This window comes from Gopherus flavomarginatus, chromosome 8 (genome assembly GCF_025201925.1).
Source record: "Gopherus flavomarginatus isolate rGopFla2 chromosome 8, rGopFla2.mat.asm, whole genome shotgun sequence".
In the NCBI taxonomy this organism is placed as follows: Eukaryota; Metazoa; Chordata; order Testudines; family Testudinidae; genus Gopherus; species Gopherus flavomarginatus.
In genome coordinates, this window is record NC_066624.1 from 98,103,564 (window position 1) to 98,122,477 (window position 18,914).

Below are 18,914 nucleotides of genomic sequence, written 5' to 3' on the forward strand. Positions count from 1 at the left end.
TCACCAATAACAGTTTACATATGACATTTAATGTCTGGTGTAATAGCTACCTAAGACTCCAATCCTGCAAACGCTCATATGCGAATTTAAAGCGTTTAAGAAGTACTCCTGAATTTAACAGGACTATTCACATTCTTAAAGTTAAGTGTGTGTATAAGAGTTGGCAAGACCAAGACCTACATTTGTAACACAAATACATAGATAAACATATGTTGCCTTCTTAGCAGTATCTCCGTCATATATCAAACAGAATATAGGAGATGAGTCCACAAAGAAAGTACTCTTTAATTTGCAGAGTTCTTAATTGGCCAAAATGAGTCAATTGTTTTTCTTAGCTTCTTGGACTGTCTTGGCATAGTTCAATAAGGATCACCAGTTTTCAAAGTAATACTGCAAGCTGCCTCTATTAGATAGTCAATTTTTCCTTTATAAGGGTATATCAGATTTTCTGGAACCAAGGGTGGAATCCATGAATCAATGTAGGCTCCTAACTTCTATTTAATCAGTGGAAGTTAGGCACCTTAATATAAGTTAGGAGTCTATGCTGCTTTGTGGACTCCACCCTAACTGTTTATTATAGGCCGGTGTTTAAACTTCCAATTATCTGCTAGTGAATAGCTATAAAAAAGCCTGACTTTAAACTCTGGCATCTTGTGGCCTTGCTGGGCAGTAAGTAGAAGCTTTATCCCATTGAGAAGGGAGAGATTCCCAGCAATGGGACATCTAGCCATGGAAGATGCAAAGGTAACAGTGTAGTCTAAACAATTTTATGTTTAGAAAAACTATTTAAAATAACTTCTTAGAGGGGTTTATGTGTCTGACATTGAATTCATGGTAATTAAGTCAAATGACTTTACGCAAGGGGAGAGATGAGATGAAAACAAGCTCCAATAAAAACTTTTAAACTTCTGTAAAATGTTCTTAAAATAGTTCTTTGCTGGTAGCTTTCAACAGAATGCAAGGGCTAATAATATATATTCATTGGGTTTTAAAGAGCAAACTGCCTGGATATGTGGCATAGAGAACAATGTATAATTAACCATGGCACACACTAAATAGATTAAAAGATGGCTAACTGATAGGTCTCAAAATGTAATTGGAAACAGGGAATCATCAAGTAGGCGTGTCTTTAGTGGGGTCCCACAGGGATCTGTTCTTGGCCCTACACTGTTCTAACATTTTTATCATTGACCTGGAAGAAAACATAAAATAATCACTAAAAGTTTGCAGATGACACATAAATTAGGGGAATGGTAAATAGTGAGGACAGATCACTAATACACAGCAACCTGGATTGCTTGTTAAACTGGGCACAAACAAACAATATGCATTTTATTAAGACTAATGTAAATGTATTCATCTAGGAACAAAGAATGTAGGCCATACTCACAAGAGAGGGGAACTCTATCCTGGAAAGCAGTGACTCTGAAAAAGATTTGGAGTCATGGTGGATTATCCACTGAATATGATTTCCCAGTGTGATGCTGTGGCCAAAAGGACTAATACAATCCTTGGATGCATAAACAGGGGAATCTCAAGTAAGAGTAGTGAGGTTATTTTATCTTTGTATCTGGCACTAGTGCAAGTGCTCCTGGAATACTGTGTCCAGTTCTGGTGTCCACAATTCTAAAAGGATATTGAAAAATTGGAGATGGTTCAGAGAGGAACCATGAGAATGATTAAAGGATTAGCAAACGTGCCTCATAGTGATAGACTCTGGGAGCTCAATTTATTTAACTTAACAAAGAGACGGTAGCGGGGTGATTTGATTTCAGTCCACAAGTATCTACATGAGGAATACATATTTTTATAGTGGGCTCTTCCATCTAGCAGAGAGAGGTATAACACAATCCAATGGCTGGAAGTTGAAACTAGACAAATTCACAGTGGAAATAGGGTGTAAATTTTTAACAATGAGAATAATTAACCACTGGAACAATTTATCAAGATTCATGGTTGATTCTCCGTCATTAATAATTTTAAAATCAAGATTGGATGTTTTTCTAAACAATATGCTCTAGGAATTATTTTTGGGAAATTTTGTGCCCTGTGCTATACAGGAGGTCAGACTAGATTACTACAGTTGTCCTTCTGGCCTTGGAATCTATTAATCTAGACATAGAACAATGAAGGAGGTTAGGCTCTTGACTTAGACAAAATAAGAAAAAAATAAGTTTCTCATATCCCACCAGGATTTATTTCCTTTCCATAGTTATGTAGTCTCTCATTTTCCCCATATCTAGTTGTGGTGTTTTTCTCCCTCTTGAAATCCCACCCTCATGTCTCCCTTTTTGCTCTGTTTCCACTCAGTGGTGTTTCCCTACCACACAGCTCTCTTCTGTGTAGTGTTCTGGCAGCAAGGGGAAATTTATAAAAATTTTGGTCTTTGAAGGATCAATAAAAGGGATTTTGAAGATAAAGATTCTAGTAAATCTTATTTGGGTGGCAGTTTAACTAAGATAGTAGGAAGAGCACTGTATTAAACAAAATGTTGAAAAGAGAAAATCTGGAGGGAATCAGATTGCTAAAAATGGAGTGATACTTAGTGATATTGAGGTTTCTGAAGACCCAAGACTTTAATTTCTCTGAGAAAGCTGTGTGTGTGTGTGTGTGTGTGTGTGTGTGTGTATAAAATGATGTATTTTAAAAAAATAAAAATCTTTTCCTTTATAGACTCCAGGTTAACATCTGTTTAAGAAAAAGTCTAAATACATACGGTCAAAAAAGAAAAACACCACCACAATAACTTCCCCTCCCCTCGAATACCTGTTACCTAACAAACCTGATCCAAAGTGCTCTTTCATCTCTAGTTTAAAAAACAAACATGTTTTATAGCCTACAATGAAAGTATTCACTTAAACACAAAGTCGTCTTAGTCCAGTTCATTTGGACAGGTGTTCAGTTGAACATCACAGCTGGCACTTTGTTGGCAGTTTCAGAGACTAAGCTGTTGACTGAATAGGCACTTAAGTTGAACTGCTCTGGCCAGATTCTAAAGTGGATAATTATATGGTGCCTACCTAAAATTGTACCTATACTTTCATTTGGATAAATAATTAATACTTATTAAATGCCTCTCATCTTAGTCTCACTGTATTTCACAAATATTAGTAAATATGACCACTATTACATAGATGGAAAAACCGAGGCAAAGGTTGTGGTTGGCCAATGGCTCAGTGGAAGTTGGTGGCAGACATGGGAATAGAAATCCAGATTTCTTGACTTTCAGTCAGTTTCTCTAACCACTATACACAGGCTTTTGGGATTCAACTAGATGAAAGATGTGTTAGTCGTTATTTTTACAAGACATTAACATCATAATCCTACAGTTGGTGGTTCTACATTTGGGTTGGAATCTGTGGGTAGGACATTGTACAATAGCTTGCACCACTGTTTCCGTGGTTTACTCCTTCGGTGGATGAATAAAGGACTGGTCTTCAGAATTGACAGTAGAACACGTTTTACTAAAACTAAACCAATTTTCCTATATGCTAGGGCTCTTTTCAGTTAGTTTCATGGTGATTTTTTTTAAAACGTGGTCAGATGCTGGGTGAAGAGACAGGGAGGGAGAATGGCAAGAAGAGAGAAGGGTGTATACGAGATTTCAGATAGTAGAGGAGGAAGAAAGTAAACAGGAAAAACAGGAGAAGTAGCAAAACAGGATATGAAGACAACAATAATTTTTTCCATGATGACAGCATTTCCTGTCAGTCAGACAAGTAGTACGGTCTTCAAAAAATCAAAGTCAGGTGTGGGGAAGGGACCAAATCACCTGGCATAAGGTTAGGAGAAAAAATTAGGCATGACCTTTGCTTTTAAAATGTTGTCTCCTCCTATTTTGTCACTAATTATTAATTTTGAAATGTGATGCTTTTAGTTGTTGCAGAACAGAATTAAAGCTATGACTGAATATAATAAAGGAAAAAATAGATGATTCTTTTTTAGTGAGAGAGATTTATATAGGACACGTCAGTGATCAATAGTAGAGAGAGAGGAGTTTGGTGAGGTAATATCTTCAGTTGGACCTTTGGAGCAAGGACCATGCTGTTCATTATTTATATATTGCCATAAAAAAACTTGGTGCTTTTTAAAGCAGTTGAGATTTAAGTTCAAATGAAACTGTCTTGGCTAGGGGCAAGCAAACTTTTTGGCCTCAGGGCTGCATCGGGTTTTGGAAATTCCCACCCCCCCTGCTTCTCACCCCTGACCCCCCCTCTCTGGGACTCCTGCCCCATCCAACCCCTCCTGTTCCCTGCTGGCCCCCTCTGGACCCCTGTCCCCTGACAGCCCCCGGAATCCCCACCCCTGACTACCCCCCGCCGCCCCATCCAACCCTCCTCTCATTTCTGACTGCCCTCCCCCCGGACCCCTGCCCCATCCAACCACCCCTTCTCCCTGACTGCCCCCAGAAACCCTGCCCCTGACTGTCCCTCCGTGGGACCCCTGCCCCATCCAGCCCCCCTCTCATTCCTGACTGCTCTCCCCCAGGACCCCTGCCTCATCCAACCACCCCTTCTCCCTGACCGACCCCGGAACCCCTGCACTCGACTGCCTCCCACTGCCCCATCCAACACTCCCGCCTTTCTGACTGCCCCCTGGGACTCCTGCATCCATTCAACTCCCCTGTTCTCTGCCCTCTGACCGCCCTGACCACTATCCACACGCCCGCCCTCTGACCACCACCCTGAACTCCTCTGCCCTCTATCCAGCATTCCCTGCCCCCTTACTGTGCTGCCTGGAGTGCCGGTGGCTGGCGGCGCTACAGCCACACCGCCTGGCTGGAGCCAGCCATGCCATAACCACTGCGCAGCACAGAGCACCAAGTTAGGCCCGGGCTCTGCAACTCCACTGCCTGGCCAACCAGAGCATTTGCACCAGCGGTGTGCCGCGCTGAGGCTGTGGGGGAGGGGAAATAGTGGGGGAGGGGCCGGGAGCAAGCTTCGCGGCCCAGGAGCTCATGGGCTGGGCTGGAGGGTCCTGCAGGCTGGATATGGCCTGCGGGCCATAGTTTGCCCACCCCTGGTCTTGGCTGTGTGTTTAAACCAGCATTAATTTTATATTTTTATATTATAGGAAGTTGGTGAGCCGTTCAAAGAGGAGAAAGCTGTAGCCAAATACCTACGGTTCAACTGTCCAACAAAATCTACCAACATGATGGGCCACAGAGTTGATTATTTTATTGGTAAGATTACTTGTAACCAAATAATGATACTTCATATTTACAAATATTGTACTTTTTTTTTAAATTTAGGTTACTAGTATTTTTAATTAGTAAACTGTATATCATTTATAGCCCAGGGAAATTAACAAGGCACTTACTAGTCAGAAGATTACATTTACCAACCTGAAGTAGATGCAGAAGACACAGTCAGGAAAGCAGAAGTGAGGTCCAGAGTAAGACACCCTGGTGAAAAGCCCTATCTGTCTTCAACTCCTATCTGCTGGTAAGGGAGGAGGACTGAGATTTCTAACGGAGTTATCCCCGCACCCTGCTTGGGGGCTCTCATGTTCAGATCAGTCACTGAGTAGTAAATGTCTGATAAATCTGACACCACATCCCACCTCTAGCTGCTGAAAGGGAGAAGTAGCTTTCTGTCCCTTCCCCATCCTCTTGAGTATCCTGGTTGCTGTGAAAGGGACAGCTCTGCTACTTTACTTCCCCAGAGCCTTCAAGCTGCTGCAGGGGAAGTGGCAGCAAGTTCCCACTATACAACCCCTCTCTTAGTCTCCAGTTTTTGGGTCTTTTTTCTCTGTGAATACAGAGCTTTCTCAAACAGCAGTAGCAGCATTAAACTAACATGATTCATGATAGCTTCACAATATTCCTGTAGGTTCTGAATGGAAGCAGGAAACTAACCAGAATCTTGTTAATTTCATTGTCTTGCTGCCTCATAGAGCTATAAGGAGTAGTAGAGGTACTGTTTACAGACTTGGCAAGACAGTACTACATCGGCTATTCTGTTCTCATCCGGAAACTTAGCTTTGTAATGATAAGGGGTATAAATGATCTTTTAATATGAAATTGATGGGTTAGTCTCTCGTAATCACCAGGGAAACCATCCCATGTGCCATGGCCAGTGATTTTTTTTCAAACCCTATTTTTAGTTTGCTTTTCACTGTGAAGTAATGTTACAAAAATTCTGAGGTATTTTGTGTGGCATTAGGATTATTAGACAAGAAGTCCTACTTCTACTTATAACTTCACACAGACGCCTTTCTGTAGCTTTGGACGAGCTTCTGGACCTTCCTGCCCTAGTTTCTCTATCTGTAAAATGGAAATGAAGGTAATAATTACATACCTCCTATGGGTGTCATGAGGCTCAGTTAAGCTTCATAGTGTTTTTCAGATATAAAGGGCTATGTAAGAGCTATCTACACCTCTACCCCGATATAACACTGTCCTCAGGAGCCAAAAAATCTTACTGCATTATAGGTGAAACCGCATTATATCGAACTTGCTTTGATCCGCCGGAGTGCGCAGCCCTGCCCCCCTGGAGCGCTGCTTTACCGCATTATTTCCGAATTCATGTTATATTGGGTCATATTATGTCGGGGTAGTGGTGTACTTGTATTATAGCTTTTTTGGTAGTTTGAATGGTTATATTTTATATTTTTCAATCACTTATTTCCTTGTAACTTTTGGAGATGACACCCTATCCTCCTGATCTTGTATTCACTGGTAAAATTTTATACAAAAATAGCAGTAATATAACAGCAAATTCTACTCACATAGAATGAAAACATATCTTGCTTGAGTGTTCAGTAAGTCGTGCTGATATTTAAAATGTTTATGCTAATCATTTTTTATTTTTTGAAGGGCGTCCATCGCTTCCTTTCTCCATCCCTTTCCCATCACCACCCTTAAAAGCCCCAAGTTAAGGTGACCTTCCTGGCTGAGGAGAGCTGGATTTTGTTTCCTTCCTCCAGGGGCTAAGGATACTACTTTCACTTGTACCCATCCCCTGCTGGCTTAGGGTGGTGTGGTAGCAGGATTACTCCACCTGTATTTGGTATAATGGTGCTGTAATACTATAGTAGTTCAAAGTCTCAGTTTTGCTTGGGTAGAAACAAAGTGCTCTGTTGTGTATCCCTCAGTATTATAAGGAAACCTCACTGTGGGCACCCTCCTGCTTCCAACATTAGTAGCACAGGCATAGCCTGCCTCAGTTTCCATTTCAACCACCTATGCAAAAGAATATTGTCTCTCTCAGCAGCCAATTCAGACGCTTTTATTCATATCAAGTGCCACAATCTTCACATCCCTCATGGTAAAAACAGCTTCTCCCCAAACCCCAAAGTAGAACACAGCATGCTCGAGTTACAACATAGCACTCTTCAATCCCGTTCAGAGGTCACCATTCTCTGGTTGCCCACCTGAGAGTCGTTAACCCTTCAACTCCAGTTTCTTTATCCCTGTTCCAGAACCCTCACTCTCCAAGGCATTCACCCGAGAGTTCCAAGACGAGTTTCTTTCCCACAAGTCGTCTTCTATAGCCGCACGTTAGATGCCTGCAGCATTCCACTCCCCAGGCCTCCATACTTATGAGTTTTACCTCTGGTCCTGCGGATCTTCCTCTAGAGTCAACTCCTTGCATCTAGGTCTGGCTTGCACTGGTCAGACTGGTTCTTTCCCTCATTCCTAAGGCCTCTGCACAAGCTTCCCTGCAACTCATAAAGGTTCCCCAGCACTAGTCAGTCCTCCCAACAGCTTTCCTCCAAACTAGTCACCAGCAGCTCACAGTTACTGTTTCCCTACTGTTCTTTCCCTCTAGCCACTCTTTGCTATTCTTTCGTTTCTCCTCTGGTCTCAGGCTGCTCATGCCTGCTGCCCCTTCCTGACTCTGACATGCTCACACTCTCTCTCTTTGTCTCTGTCTCCTCCTTTTAATATGGCCCTGCTCTGAAGCCCAATTGGAAGGCACAGGTGCAGTGGGTCCCTCTCTCTCTTAAAGAGGCAAGTCTCTCTGTGTCTCCCAGAATACAGCCAAGATGATCAGTGTATTCCTAACTGATTTTTAATTCTTTTAATTCTTACTGTGGGGTATCAAACAGGATTGTAAATAGTTTATTAAAAGGATTACATTAAAAAAGGTCAAATGCAAAGTATTCAGTTTACGAAGGAACAATCATTTGCACACACACAAAATGGGAAATCACTGGGGAAAGGGATCTGGGGGTCATAGTGGACCATAAGCTAAATATGAGTCAACAGTGTAACACTGTTGCAAAAAAAAGCGAACGTCATTCTGGGATGTATTAGCAGGAGTGTTGTAAGTACAACATGAGAAGTAATTCTGCTCTACTCCACACTAATCAGGCCTCAGCTGGAGTACTGTGTCCAGTTCTGGGTGTGTCATTTCAGGAAGGATGTGGACAAATGGAAGAAATTTTTGTTACTCTTCTCTGGACTGATTAAAGGTCTAGAAAACATGACCTATGAGGGAAGATTGACAACACTGGGTTTGTTTAGTCTGGAAAAGAGAAGACTGAGAGGGGACATAACAGTTTTCAAGTACATAAAAGGTTGTTACAAGGAGGAAGGAGAAAAATTATTGTTCTTAACCTCTGAGGATAGGACAAGAAGCAATGAGCTTAAATTGCAGCGAGGGAGGTTTAGACTGGACATTAGGAAATACTTTCTAACTGTCAGGGTGGTTAAGCTCTGGAATAAATTGCCTAGGAAGGTTGTGGAATCTCCATCATTGGAGATTTTTAAAAGCAGGTTAGACAAACACCTATCAGGGATGGTCTAGATAATACTTAGTTCTGCCATGAGTGCAGGGAACTGGACTAGATGACCTCTTGAGATCCCTTCCAGTCCTATGACTCTACGATTGACAGAATAGTTCAACAATATATTTTGCCATGAAGCTATTGTAGAGTTCCAACAAACCTGAATTTGGAGTAAGGACTTAATTGTGTTCCATGTGATTGGACTGGATTTTGGAAGTGTTTTCATGACATTTACACTTTACTGGTATGATGCTCTGGCACTGTATGGATTATAGTTCTATGACATTATGCTTTTTTTAAAAACCCTCAATAGTAAGAGATTGTAAAACAAAATATATGTAATACACCAGACTAAAGAGTGGAAAAAATTGTAACTCTTTTCCTGGCTACACACACAAACAGCTGCATTTGTGTTTTACACTCATTCAACCTCAAACTGGGAGATCACATGGTATAATCAATAACATTAATAGAATACTTCAGTAATGATTGGCTGAAATTAAAGGCTTTCAGTTCTGAAGGGATAAAATTGGAATCCAGACGGGCAGCCTGTTTATGCAAGAGCTATTGTGCAAAGTGTAAATATTAAAAAAAGAAGGGGGAAAAGGATGTATGATCAGCTGTGCCAGAGCTCCAGTCAGTGCAGCTGAAGAGTTGGACAAAGATAGTTCTGCTGTAAATTACCTTCTCGCTAAACGCCTGACTGCAGCAGCCCCCACAGAGCCATTCTGTAGCACAGGAGTAGCAGAGCACAGCAGCACTCCAGCCAGGCCTCGTGTTCCCAAAATGCCCTCTATGATGAGACTGGGAAGCAATGCTGTGGGGCTGGCTACAATATCTTTCTGCCATCTGAATATAACACTATGCCAGAGAAATTTCCATATAACTGGTATCTGGTTAAATTGGCTTGAAGGCTGCATTGTACTACCAGTGCAAAGTAACTTTATTGGGGGAGAGGATCTGACCTGGAGCCTTTAAATTTCTAAAGTAACTAATTGGATCGTGCAGAGAATTGAGTTATGGGAGTTATGGTTTTCTTTTGTTTGGTTGTTTTAAGTTTTAAAACCTTCATTATGATTTCAGACACTCTTTCTGAGCCTGTGTGCATATGCTTACACCTTCGTACGTGTTTGGACATTTGGTGTCTGCAAGCCAGTTATACAGAAGGTGTGGGACAGCAATTTCAGGGAACAGGCTAATCAGAATTGTCCAGGATAAACAAATAACTCTACGCTTGTTCTTTTTATCTTATCTGCTCCATGATTAGTGTGTTGCTGTTCTTTTAGAGCCTGGACATAACAATCGGTTCCATATTTTGTGCCAGATTTTTCTTTAGATAGTCACATGGCTCCCTTTCATAGAATTTGACCAAGAATATTTAAAGATTTAACTGTAATGTTAAAAATTAAATAAATTGTGCCTTGAAATAAATTTTTAAAAATCTGACTTTTTTTTTTTAAACTACTTACATGTTGTACTTCCCGCATTTCAGCGTGGATAGTAAAAATGGACTAACCAGTTTAACTTTATTTTCATTCACTAGCAGCACAAACTACTGTAGAGGATAATCTCTTTTTTAAGGTTCCATTGGAATTTCTTAAACAGAAAATCCTCACACCTTAGTTTTGGAATTATAACAAAATTCTTCTTTAGGGTAGGATTTGATCTTGCAATGTTCTGTTAAAATCGGTTTGTAATATAATATTGTAAAAAGTATGCATCTGAACCTGGATTCTTTATGCAGGCAAAGTTCCCATTGGCATCAGTGGGAGTTCTGTTGCAACACCGTGTCCTCTCTCTCTAAGAATGGGGTGTGTTTGTTTCATTATGCAGGTAGGGTTGTTCCTGTATTTAGCAAAACTGAGAACTAATTACAGATTCTGTTTTTGTAGTTTTTGGGTGGATCAAATATTGAAGTGAGCTCTTTCTATATTTTATCACAGGTTTGTTTTTCCCTTTTTCCTTTCAGCCTCAAAAGCTGTGGATTGCCTTCTGGATTCTAAATGGGCAAAAGCCAAGAAGGGAGAGGAAGCCTTATTCACAACTCGAGAGTCTATAGTTGAATATTGCAACAGGTATGGCCTTCTAGTTAAGAAAAATAGTCTTAATAATAAGCACAATTTTCAAAAGCATTCAAGTCCCATTTTCTGAAGGTCCTAAATCACTTGGGCCCTTTTGAAAATGGTACAGATACTTTTGAAAAGTATTTTTCACTATTTTTCTTAACCTTTTTTGTGTACATTATTGTTACTTCAAAAGAGACTGCCAAAGCAATGTATTTTTTTATTAGAATGTTTGAAAAAATATTTGTGGCATTGTATCAGTAACATAAAAATAATGTAGTTTAATGACTATATAATTACAATTATTAAAAATTAGAAGAACTTATTGGGCCCAATCCTGTAATGCCACTGAAGCAGCGCCCCTGGAGGAAAACGGAGACAGTAAAATAATAGCAAAGTAAGTATCTTTCTCCCAATTCCACAGACATTTTAATGTTTATCTAGCAGAATGGCTGTTCTTTCAGATGAAGAAAGTATTTCTTCACACAATGCACAGTCAACCTGTGGAACTCTTTGTTGTTGTGAAGGCCAAGACTATAACAGGGTTCAAAAAAGAATTAGATACATTCATAGAGGATAGGTCTATCGATGGCTATTAGCCAGGATGGGCAGGGATGGTAACCCTAGCCTCTGTTTGCCAGAAGGTGGGAATGCGCAACAGGGGATGGATCACTTGATGATTACCTGTTCTGTTCATTCCCTCTGAGGGCACCTGGCATTGGCCACTGTCAGAAGACAGGATACTGGGCTAGATTGACCTTTGATCTGACCCATTATGGCTGTTCTTATGTAAGAATTCTTGTGGGACTGTTGATCTGAAGGCCTGGGCTCTATAACCCACAAATCTCCAGGAAGAGTCAATCAAGAGCCTGTCGGCTGCATTGGAGGGCAGCAAAGATAGATTTTAAGTTCCTACTTCATGACTTGTAGGAGCAAAACGAACCTTCCAGTAAAGACTGAAATTGGGAGAAGCTTTAAATGCCTTGTTCTTCAAGTGATAGTCCACATGGATTCCACCTTATGTACACCAGATTGGATTTTTTTGGCCAGCAGTGCTTGTTGGGGGTGGGCCTGTGCTCTAGATGTCCTTCAGCCCCCGCACTCAAGGGCATAAGGGCAGAGTGGGCCATACAGTTCCTCAGTTCCTACTTACCAGTCACAGTCCTACTGGGTGGTCTATATATATGCAACTATATGCCCTCACGTCTAGGGTAAGATTGCCTTCCCCTAAGACAGAGAAGGCTACAATATGCAGGGGTAGAGGAACAGTTGATCCCGGCAACAATTTCATCCTCCTCTCCTGATATGGTAGCCAATCTCTCTACCTTGTCCAAAAGATGACTTTCAAGCATTCCAAAACTGAAGAAATGTATGGCAAAGGCCCTTGACATCCCGCAGAAATTAGTGCAAGAGAAATTGCAAAAGCTGCTAGACATTCTGCACCCTTCCATGTCTGGTAGACGCTATGCTTATTAACAAGGGATTATTAGAACCTGCAGTGGACTTGTGGCAGGCTCCCGCATCGATACCTGCCACTTAAAAAAGCGTGGATAGACAGTATGAAGGTCCTCATAAGGGTTTCAAGTATTTTTATTTGCTTCTTAATAGGCATCAGGTTTGAAACAAATATAAGGAAGTTCGTCTTCACGCAACACACTGTCAACCTGTGGAACTCATTGGAAGGCTAAAAGTATAACTGGGTTCAAAATTAGATATGTTAATGGAAGACAGGTCCATCAATGGCTTTTAGCCAAGATGATCAGGGATGCAACCCCATGCTCTGGGTGTCCCTAAACCTCCAGCTGCCAGGCACTGGGACTGTATGACAGGAGATGGATCACTCAGAATTGTCCTGTTCCGTTCATTCCCTCTAAAACATCTGGCACTGGTCACTGCCCGAGACAGGATATTGGGCTAGATGGACCATTTGTCTGACCCACTATGCCATTCCTGTAGTGCCAAATTCACTTGTCATAGTGGCTGTTACAGAAAGATCCAAGCAGAAAGGGCCTCCAAAAACATCACCAAGGAAAAAGGATCCTAAGAAACTGGATCAGTTCAGCAGAAAAGTTGTCTTCTCTTCCAATCTCCCAACTGTCAGCTTTTGGCAAAATATAACTATCTGAACTGGAACAAATTCTCTCTGTTTATGGAAAGACTGCTGCAGGAGCATAAGGAAGAATTAAAATCCATCATGCTAGAGGTGCAGCTGATAGCTTTAACTTCCCTGTAGGCTGCTTTGGATGTATCTGATACGTTCACATGCACCATGATCACATTGGTGGTGGTTCAGAATTGGAAAGGTCCAAAACACTAATCAAAAATGGATGAGGCCCTCCACTTGTTAAAGGACTCCTGAGTCAGAGAGTTCTCTGGGTTTGTACAGCTCAGCCCCAAGAAGAAAGCAAACCAGACCTCAAGATTCCCACATAATCGCTCTGCTTCATACAGTTATAACTTTCTGAGGGCATTGGAGTGAGTAAGGGAGAAGCAGAGCTTCCAGAATAGACAACCCATCGCTCCTTCCTCTGCTACAATGCACTCAATATCTTCCTCTCAACAGCTGTTTTCATGCCATAGTTGAGCCCTTTTGGAAACTGCCTTTCTTTTTTCGGGGAAGCCTGGGCTGGGATCACTGTGGACCAGTGAGTGTGAGAGATTGTCAGCGAGAGGTACTGCATGCAGTTCGAGTTGCTTACTACCCTTCAGGTACCTTCTCCATTCCTCTTCTACTGTTGAAGCAAGAGTTGGTTTTTCTCCTGCATCTCTGAACAGTGGAAGGAGGTGCCCTTTAAGTTCAAGGGAAGGAGTTCTTATTCACATTATATTTTCATTCCAAAGAAGAAAGGCGGCTCGCATCCTGTTCTGGACCTTTGATGTCTCAACAACTTCATCCACCATTTCAGGCGCAGGATGACGACTCGAGCCTCCATTAGATCCTCAAGACTTTCATGGCTCTAACCTTTCAAGACACCTATTTTTAGATATCCGTATATCTGGCTCATAGGAAATACCTCAGATTTCCAGTAGGAACATTTCATTACCAGTACAGTGTCTTGTCTTCTGTTCTTTCCACAGCACGAGTACTGTTCAAGGACTTGGCAGTTGTAGCAGCTCACTTAAGGAGAGAAGGGATCCAGGTCTACCAATATCCCAATGATGGGTTGATCCATGAAAAATCACTGCAACAAGTGACCAACTTGATTAAAGTAGCCTTAATTTTCTTTGCCACACTGACTCAAAGCAGAGAGTTCATAGAAGTCTTGTTAGATTTCAGGTCAGCAAGAGCCATCTTCTTCCACAAAAAATATCTTAAACTATTGTGGTCGTCAACTCTCATTTCAAGTAATTGGGCTGTTTACTAGGCCTGAAACCACTTTAGCTTCCTATTATTTCTATCAGGGTTTATCTAGCAATAATATCTGCACATCACCCTGGTATCCAGGGCCAAACTGTATTTTTTCCATCCTAGAGTAGCTAGATTCCTTAATGGCCCTATTCATTAGTTTTATTTTTTTGCTCCCTCCAGTTCAGGAGTCATCTGCCTCTTGGGACCTCAGTATAGTTTTAACAGGATTGATGGGTCTCCTTTTAGATTCCTTAGGTGGAATAGGGAACAGGTTGCTATCAGTGAAGACTGCCTTTTTAGTTGCCATTACATCAGCTTGAAGGGTTGGAGATTCAGACCGTTATTGTGGGGACGCTTATTCCAATGCAAAGGCTTTCAGAATGGATGCGTATCTTGGTAGGGCTGTCTTGCCGTTTTTGTTTAAGTAGGACAGCTACAAGCAAATGGATTGTTTGTTACTCACCAAGTGTAGAATCTTTGTGAACAATCACTAAAAGAAAGAGAGCTTACTTACCTTACGGTATAGTAACTGGTTCTTTGAGATGTGTTTGCCCAGGTGAATTCCACACCCTGCCCTCCTTTCTTGCTACTAAAGTCCTACTCTTTTGGGATTCTGTTTTGGCTAAGCACCATGGTTGGGGTCGCATCACCCTGATGCCTCCAGGGGGGGATGGATGAAAAGTGAGGAGATCTAGGCCCCAATGGGCACTTGCTGGCCAAAAGAATCCAGTCTTACAGGCATGAAGAACATATGCACCGAGAGTGGAATCCATGTGGAAAACACATCCCAAAGAACTTCAGTTACTGTAAGGTAAGTAACATTTTTGTCTTTCTTTTGAATAAGGGGTTGAGGACCTGATTCTCCTGCCATTTTACATTAAATATTCCTACTGGCTTTAGTGGGAGTTTATGTGCATAGGAACTGCAGGGTCAGGCTGAAAGCAGTGTATCTTAGGATCAGATTAGCAGAACTGGACTATTTTTCAAACATATTCTTAGTAAAGTTACTCTGCCTTAAAAAGGAAAAAAGAATGAAACCATGCTTTTCTTTTCTTTCTGTTTAATTTTTGTTGTGCCTCCAGCTGTGTGTTTTACTTTAACATCATTCTGCATAAATTTTTTCCAATGAAGTAGTTCAGCTGATTTCTTTCCTTGTAAAATATTTAGGTAAATAGCTCTGACAAAGGTACCTGATCTGTAGTAGTAGTAGTAGTAGTAGTAGTAGTAGTAGTAGTAATAATAATAATAGTTTAAATGAAAGGACGAGAATCAGTTACTGGGTGAAGCAATGGCAACAATTCAAACTAACTGGACCACAAAGTAAGGGCCAGATTCTCTGGTGTTTTAATCCCTGCCTCCTGCAGCCCCAGCCTGACCTGCCCTTGTCATGGCAGAGGCAATGACCACAGTATTTTATGCTCTGGCTAGCTCAGTTGGCAAATACACCTCTACCTCGATATAACGTGACCCAATATAACACGAATTCAAATATAATGCGGTACAGCAGTGCTCGGGTGGAGGGTTGCTCACTCTGGCGGATCAAAGCAAGTTCGACATAACGCGGTTTCACTTATAACACGGTAAGAATTTTTGGCTCCCGAGGACAGCGTTATATCGGGGTAGAGGTGTACTTGGTTTCTCAGATGTAAAAGTCTCCCCAACACTTTTCCCCTCACTTGGCACCAAGTTTCTGTTTGGGACTGCACAGAATGTGGTTGTCGTAAGTGTGTTATCTTGGTTACATTAGTACATCTTGGGTCAACCTACAGCTCTGAACCACACAGCCTGGTAAGTTGTATGTCCACTTCCCATATCTCCTGCTGCTATGAGAAATGTTGACATGTAATTAAAGAGAAATATTGAAAGGAAGTGTATCAAATGAGAGGGTGTAAGAAAAATAATTTAAACAATGTACCCGATTTTCCACTCTCTTGCTCCTGGTGTTGTCATTTACATCTCTGCAAAATGCAGCCAAATCAGGAAGGTAGAGGTTTTACTCCACTTTGCACAGGCATACAAAGAAGGCACACAGGTGTGAGGCAGAGGAGAATCAGGCCCACTATGTTTATTAATAACCAGTCCCGCTTGGTGTGACACCGTCTTTGCATCATGCTGTCGCAGATATCCAGTAACATAATTGTGTTCTAAACATATAACCACACCAGTAACTCCTAAATGATTTAGTAATATAACCTTTTTATTGTAAGACTCCTAAAGAAACAGTTCTTTCACCGAGCATTGAAAGTGATGAAAATGAAGCCTGATAAGGACACAAAAAAAGAAAAAGAGAAAGGAAAGACTGAGAGTGGGAAAGAGGATGAGAAAAAGAGCAAGAAGGAAAGTGGCAAAGATGAAAAGACTAAGAAGGAGAAAGAGAAGGAAAAGAGAAAGGATGGTGAGAAAGAAGAGTGCAAGAAGGTAAGTGCAACCCAAAAAAAAAGACAGTCAAATCTATTAGCAGATACTACTAACTACTGTGGAAAACCTAGTTTTTAAAGGGTAAGGTTGTTCGATTCAAAATGGGGAGTGCTTCTGCAATAGTATTCTTGTTGTTCAGCACTCATAAGCAACTTTGTGGGCAGCCAAAATTTCAAAATGGGACCTATGAATCTGGGGCCTTTTACAGTCTCTAAATTCATTTTTAATTATTCCTTCTGTTTCATTATTGATATATGTTCTTAGGATGAGAACCCAGGAACACCCAAGAAAAAGGAAACCAAGAGAAAATTTAAACTTGAGCCCCATGAAGATCAAGTTTTTCTGGATGGAAATGAGGTGAGGTTTGTGTGTAACTTTTATTTCTGCACTTCCTGTATTTATCGATGACCAGTACATTGACAATAAAATACTGAAACGGATTAACTTCTCCAGACTTTTTCCTTCTGCCCTTTTGATCGTTACCAGCATGGGTGGAAACTTGCTGGCCTCTCTTGCTAGTAGGGCATATTGAAGTATTTTTAAATACTTCAAATTCAGTTACAGGGAAGGGAGTCCAAAGTGGTTGCCATCTAGAAGCCTCATAGTCTGAACATGGGACTGGGAGTCAGGCACGCCTGAATTCTAAACTAGACTCTGCCACCAACTTTCTGTGTGGCCTTAAGTTATTTAACCTCTCCGTGCCTCACTTGCCTCTTCTTTAAATCAGATGATTTACTTCTCTAATGATACCATACCGTCTGGATTCCTGCCCTTGCACTTATATCTTGAGACAAGAGGGAATTTCTGTACTTCTCAGTGATTTTACCCATTTAAACAGAGGGAAATGTGTCTCATACATAGACCAACTGCTGTGTCTCATTGGCCCCTGGAATGTTTCCTTAAATTCCTTTCTGACGGTGTTCAGCAAAGGAGTGTCCCGTTAGGACTGTGACTGTTATGACTGGTTCCAGTTCTCTGCCTGTCCTGCAGACTATACATCGAGAGAAACTTTCCTCACAAAATTGGCGAGTACCTACAGTAGTGGGTTTGTATATGTCTGGTATGCAGTTGACCTAACGGTCACCTTCTTTTCAGCTGTGAAGGTCACCAGTTACTGCTGTCAGCTACTTTGAGTCTTCACTGCTAGATGAAGATGCTATCTGGCTTTAATGGCATTCATTAATCACACTAGTTCAAAGTATTCCTCACTTTGACAAGAAGCTTTTTCCTCAGAGTGAGTGAATTCGGGGTTCAAGTGGATTGTGTAGTTCCCATGAACACCTTTTGGTACAATGTGATGCAGCTGTGGGGATTAAGATGACACTGTACTGGGTATAAATTATTACTCCTAATTGCCATTTGTTTGAGCCTATCAAATAGAACTGATCTCCCTTACCTTACCTTCCTACATTTGTCTTCTTTTTAGCCTCCTGGTTTGATGTCTGTTTTCCCTTGATCGCTTTCTCCTGGGTGCCTCTTGGCACCTAGAGCAGTATATTTGTTCCCTTTGGGAACATGAGTGAGTTTGTTTTTTACTGGAAGTTATGGCTTCCTGGCCAATACTTCCAAAGCTCCATAAACACTTTGATTTAGTATTATTTCTGGGGCTCTTTCATTTCCATGTGTCTGTTACCTAATGTGAACTCCTAGAGAAAACATCTTTCATAAATTATTGGCTAAAGCTTCTTTTAAGAAGTAACACTTCTAGGAATCCATTCCGGAAAGTGATTTTGTTGCTTAAAAGAAGGGGAAATTATTTACCTGTAATTCTCTGAAGATATCGTTTGATGTGTTCCTACTTCCTTACAGTTGGGAGATGAACCCTTGATGACTTACCTTTTGTCCATTTAGCTAACTTTTTGCTCACAAATGATTCTTAGAGGTTAGAGAACTCCATGCTTCCCACTCATTAAAGCATTACAAATGAATGCTCAAGTGGGACATTGAGGCACCAGTGGTTGATCAGTAAATGAGAGAACTACTAGTACTGGAAAATGTCAGTCTTTGAGAGAGAGGGAAGTTTGTGCCAGTCTCATGCTAAACTTCAAGCCCGAAGTAGACATATACAACTAAAATGCTATTTTCAACTAAGCCAGATGAAAGTAACTTTCCTTTCTTTACCTCTGATGGAGCTGTGAGGATTAATATTTGTAAGATGCTGAAAGTGTAAAGGGCTATGTATTATTAATGGGAAATAATATACTCCTGGGGGAATTCTGTGCCACTGCACATGTGCAGAATTTATGTCCCCCGCAGATTTATTTTCTTCCTCGCAGAAAAAATGACTTTCTGACGGGGAAGCCACAAGAGCGGTCATGCGACTCTCCCCAGCAATATGTTTTGGGTACCCA

General features: G+C 41.2%; 1 protein-coding gene across 1 annotated transcript in view; it reads left to right on the forward strand.

Moving 5' to 3' along the window:
- The window catches only part of SEC62 (SEC62 homolog, preprotein translocation factor), a 33,689-nt gene that overhangs the window by 5,560 nt on the left and 9,215 nt on the right, over positions 1–18,914 (forward strand). The window contains exons 2-5 of the mRNA XM_050966061.1: positions 5,074–5,182; positions 10,703–10,808; positions 16,353–16,563; positions 16,828–16,920. Of these exons, the coding sequence (XP_050822018.1) occupies positions 5,074–5,182; positions 10,703–10,808; positions 16,353–16,563; positions 16,828–16,920 (519 nt within the window). The remainder of the gene's footprint in view (positions 1–5,073; positions 5,183–10,702; positions 10,809–16,352; positions 16,564–16,827; positions 16,921–18,914) is intronic.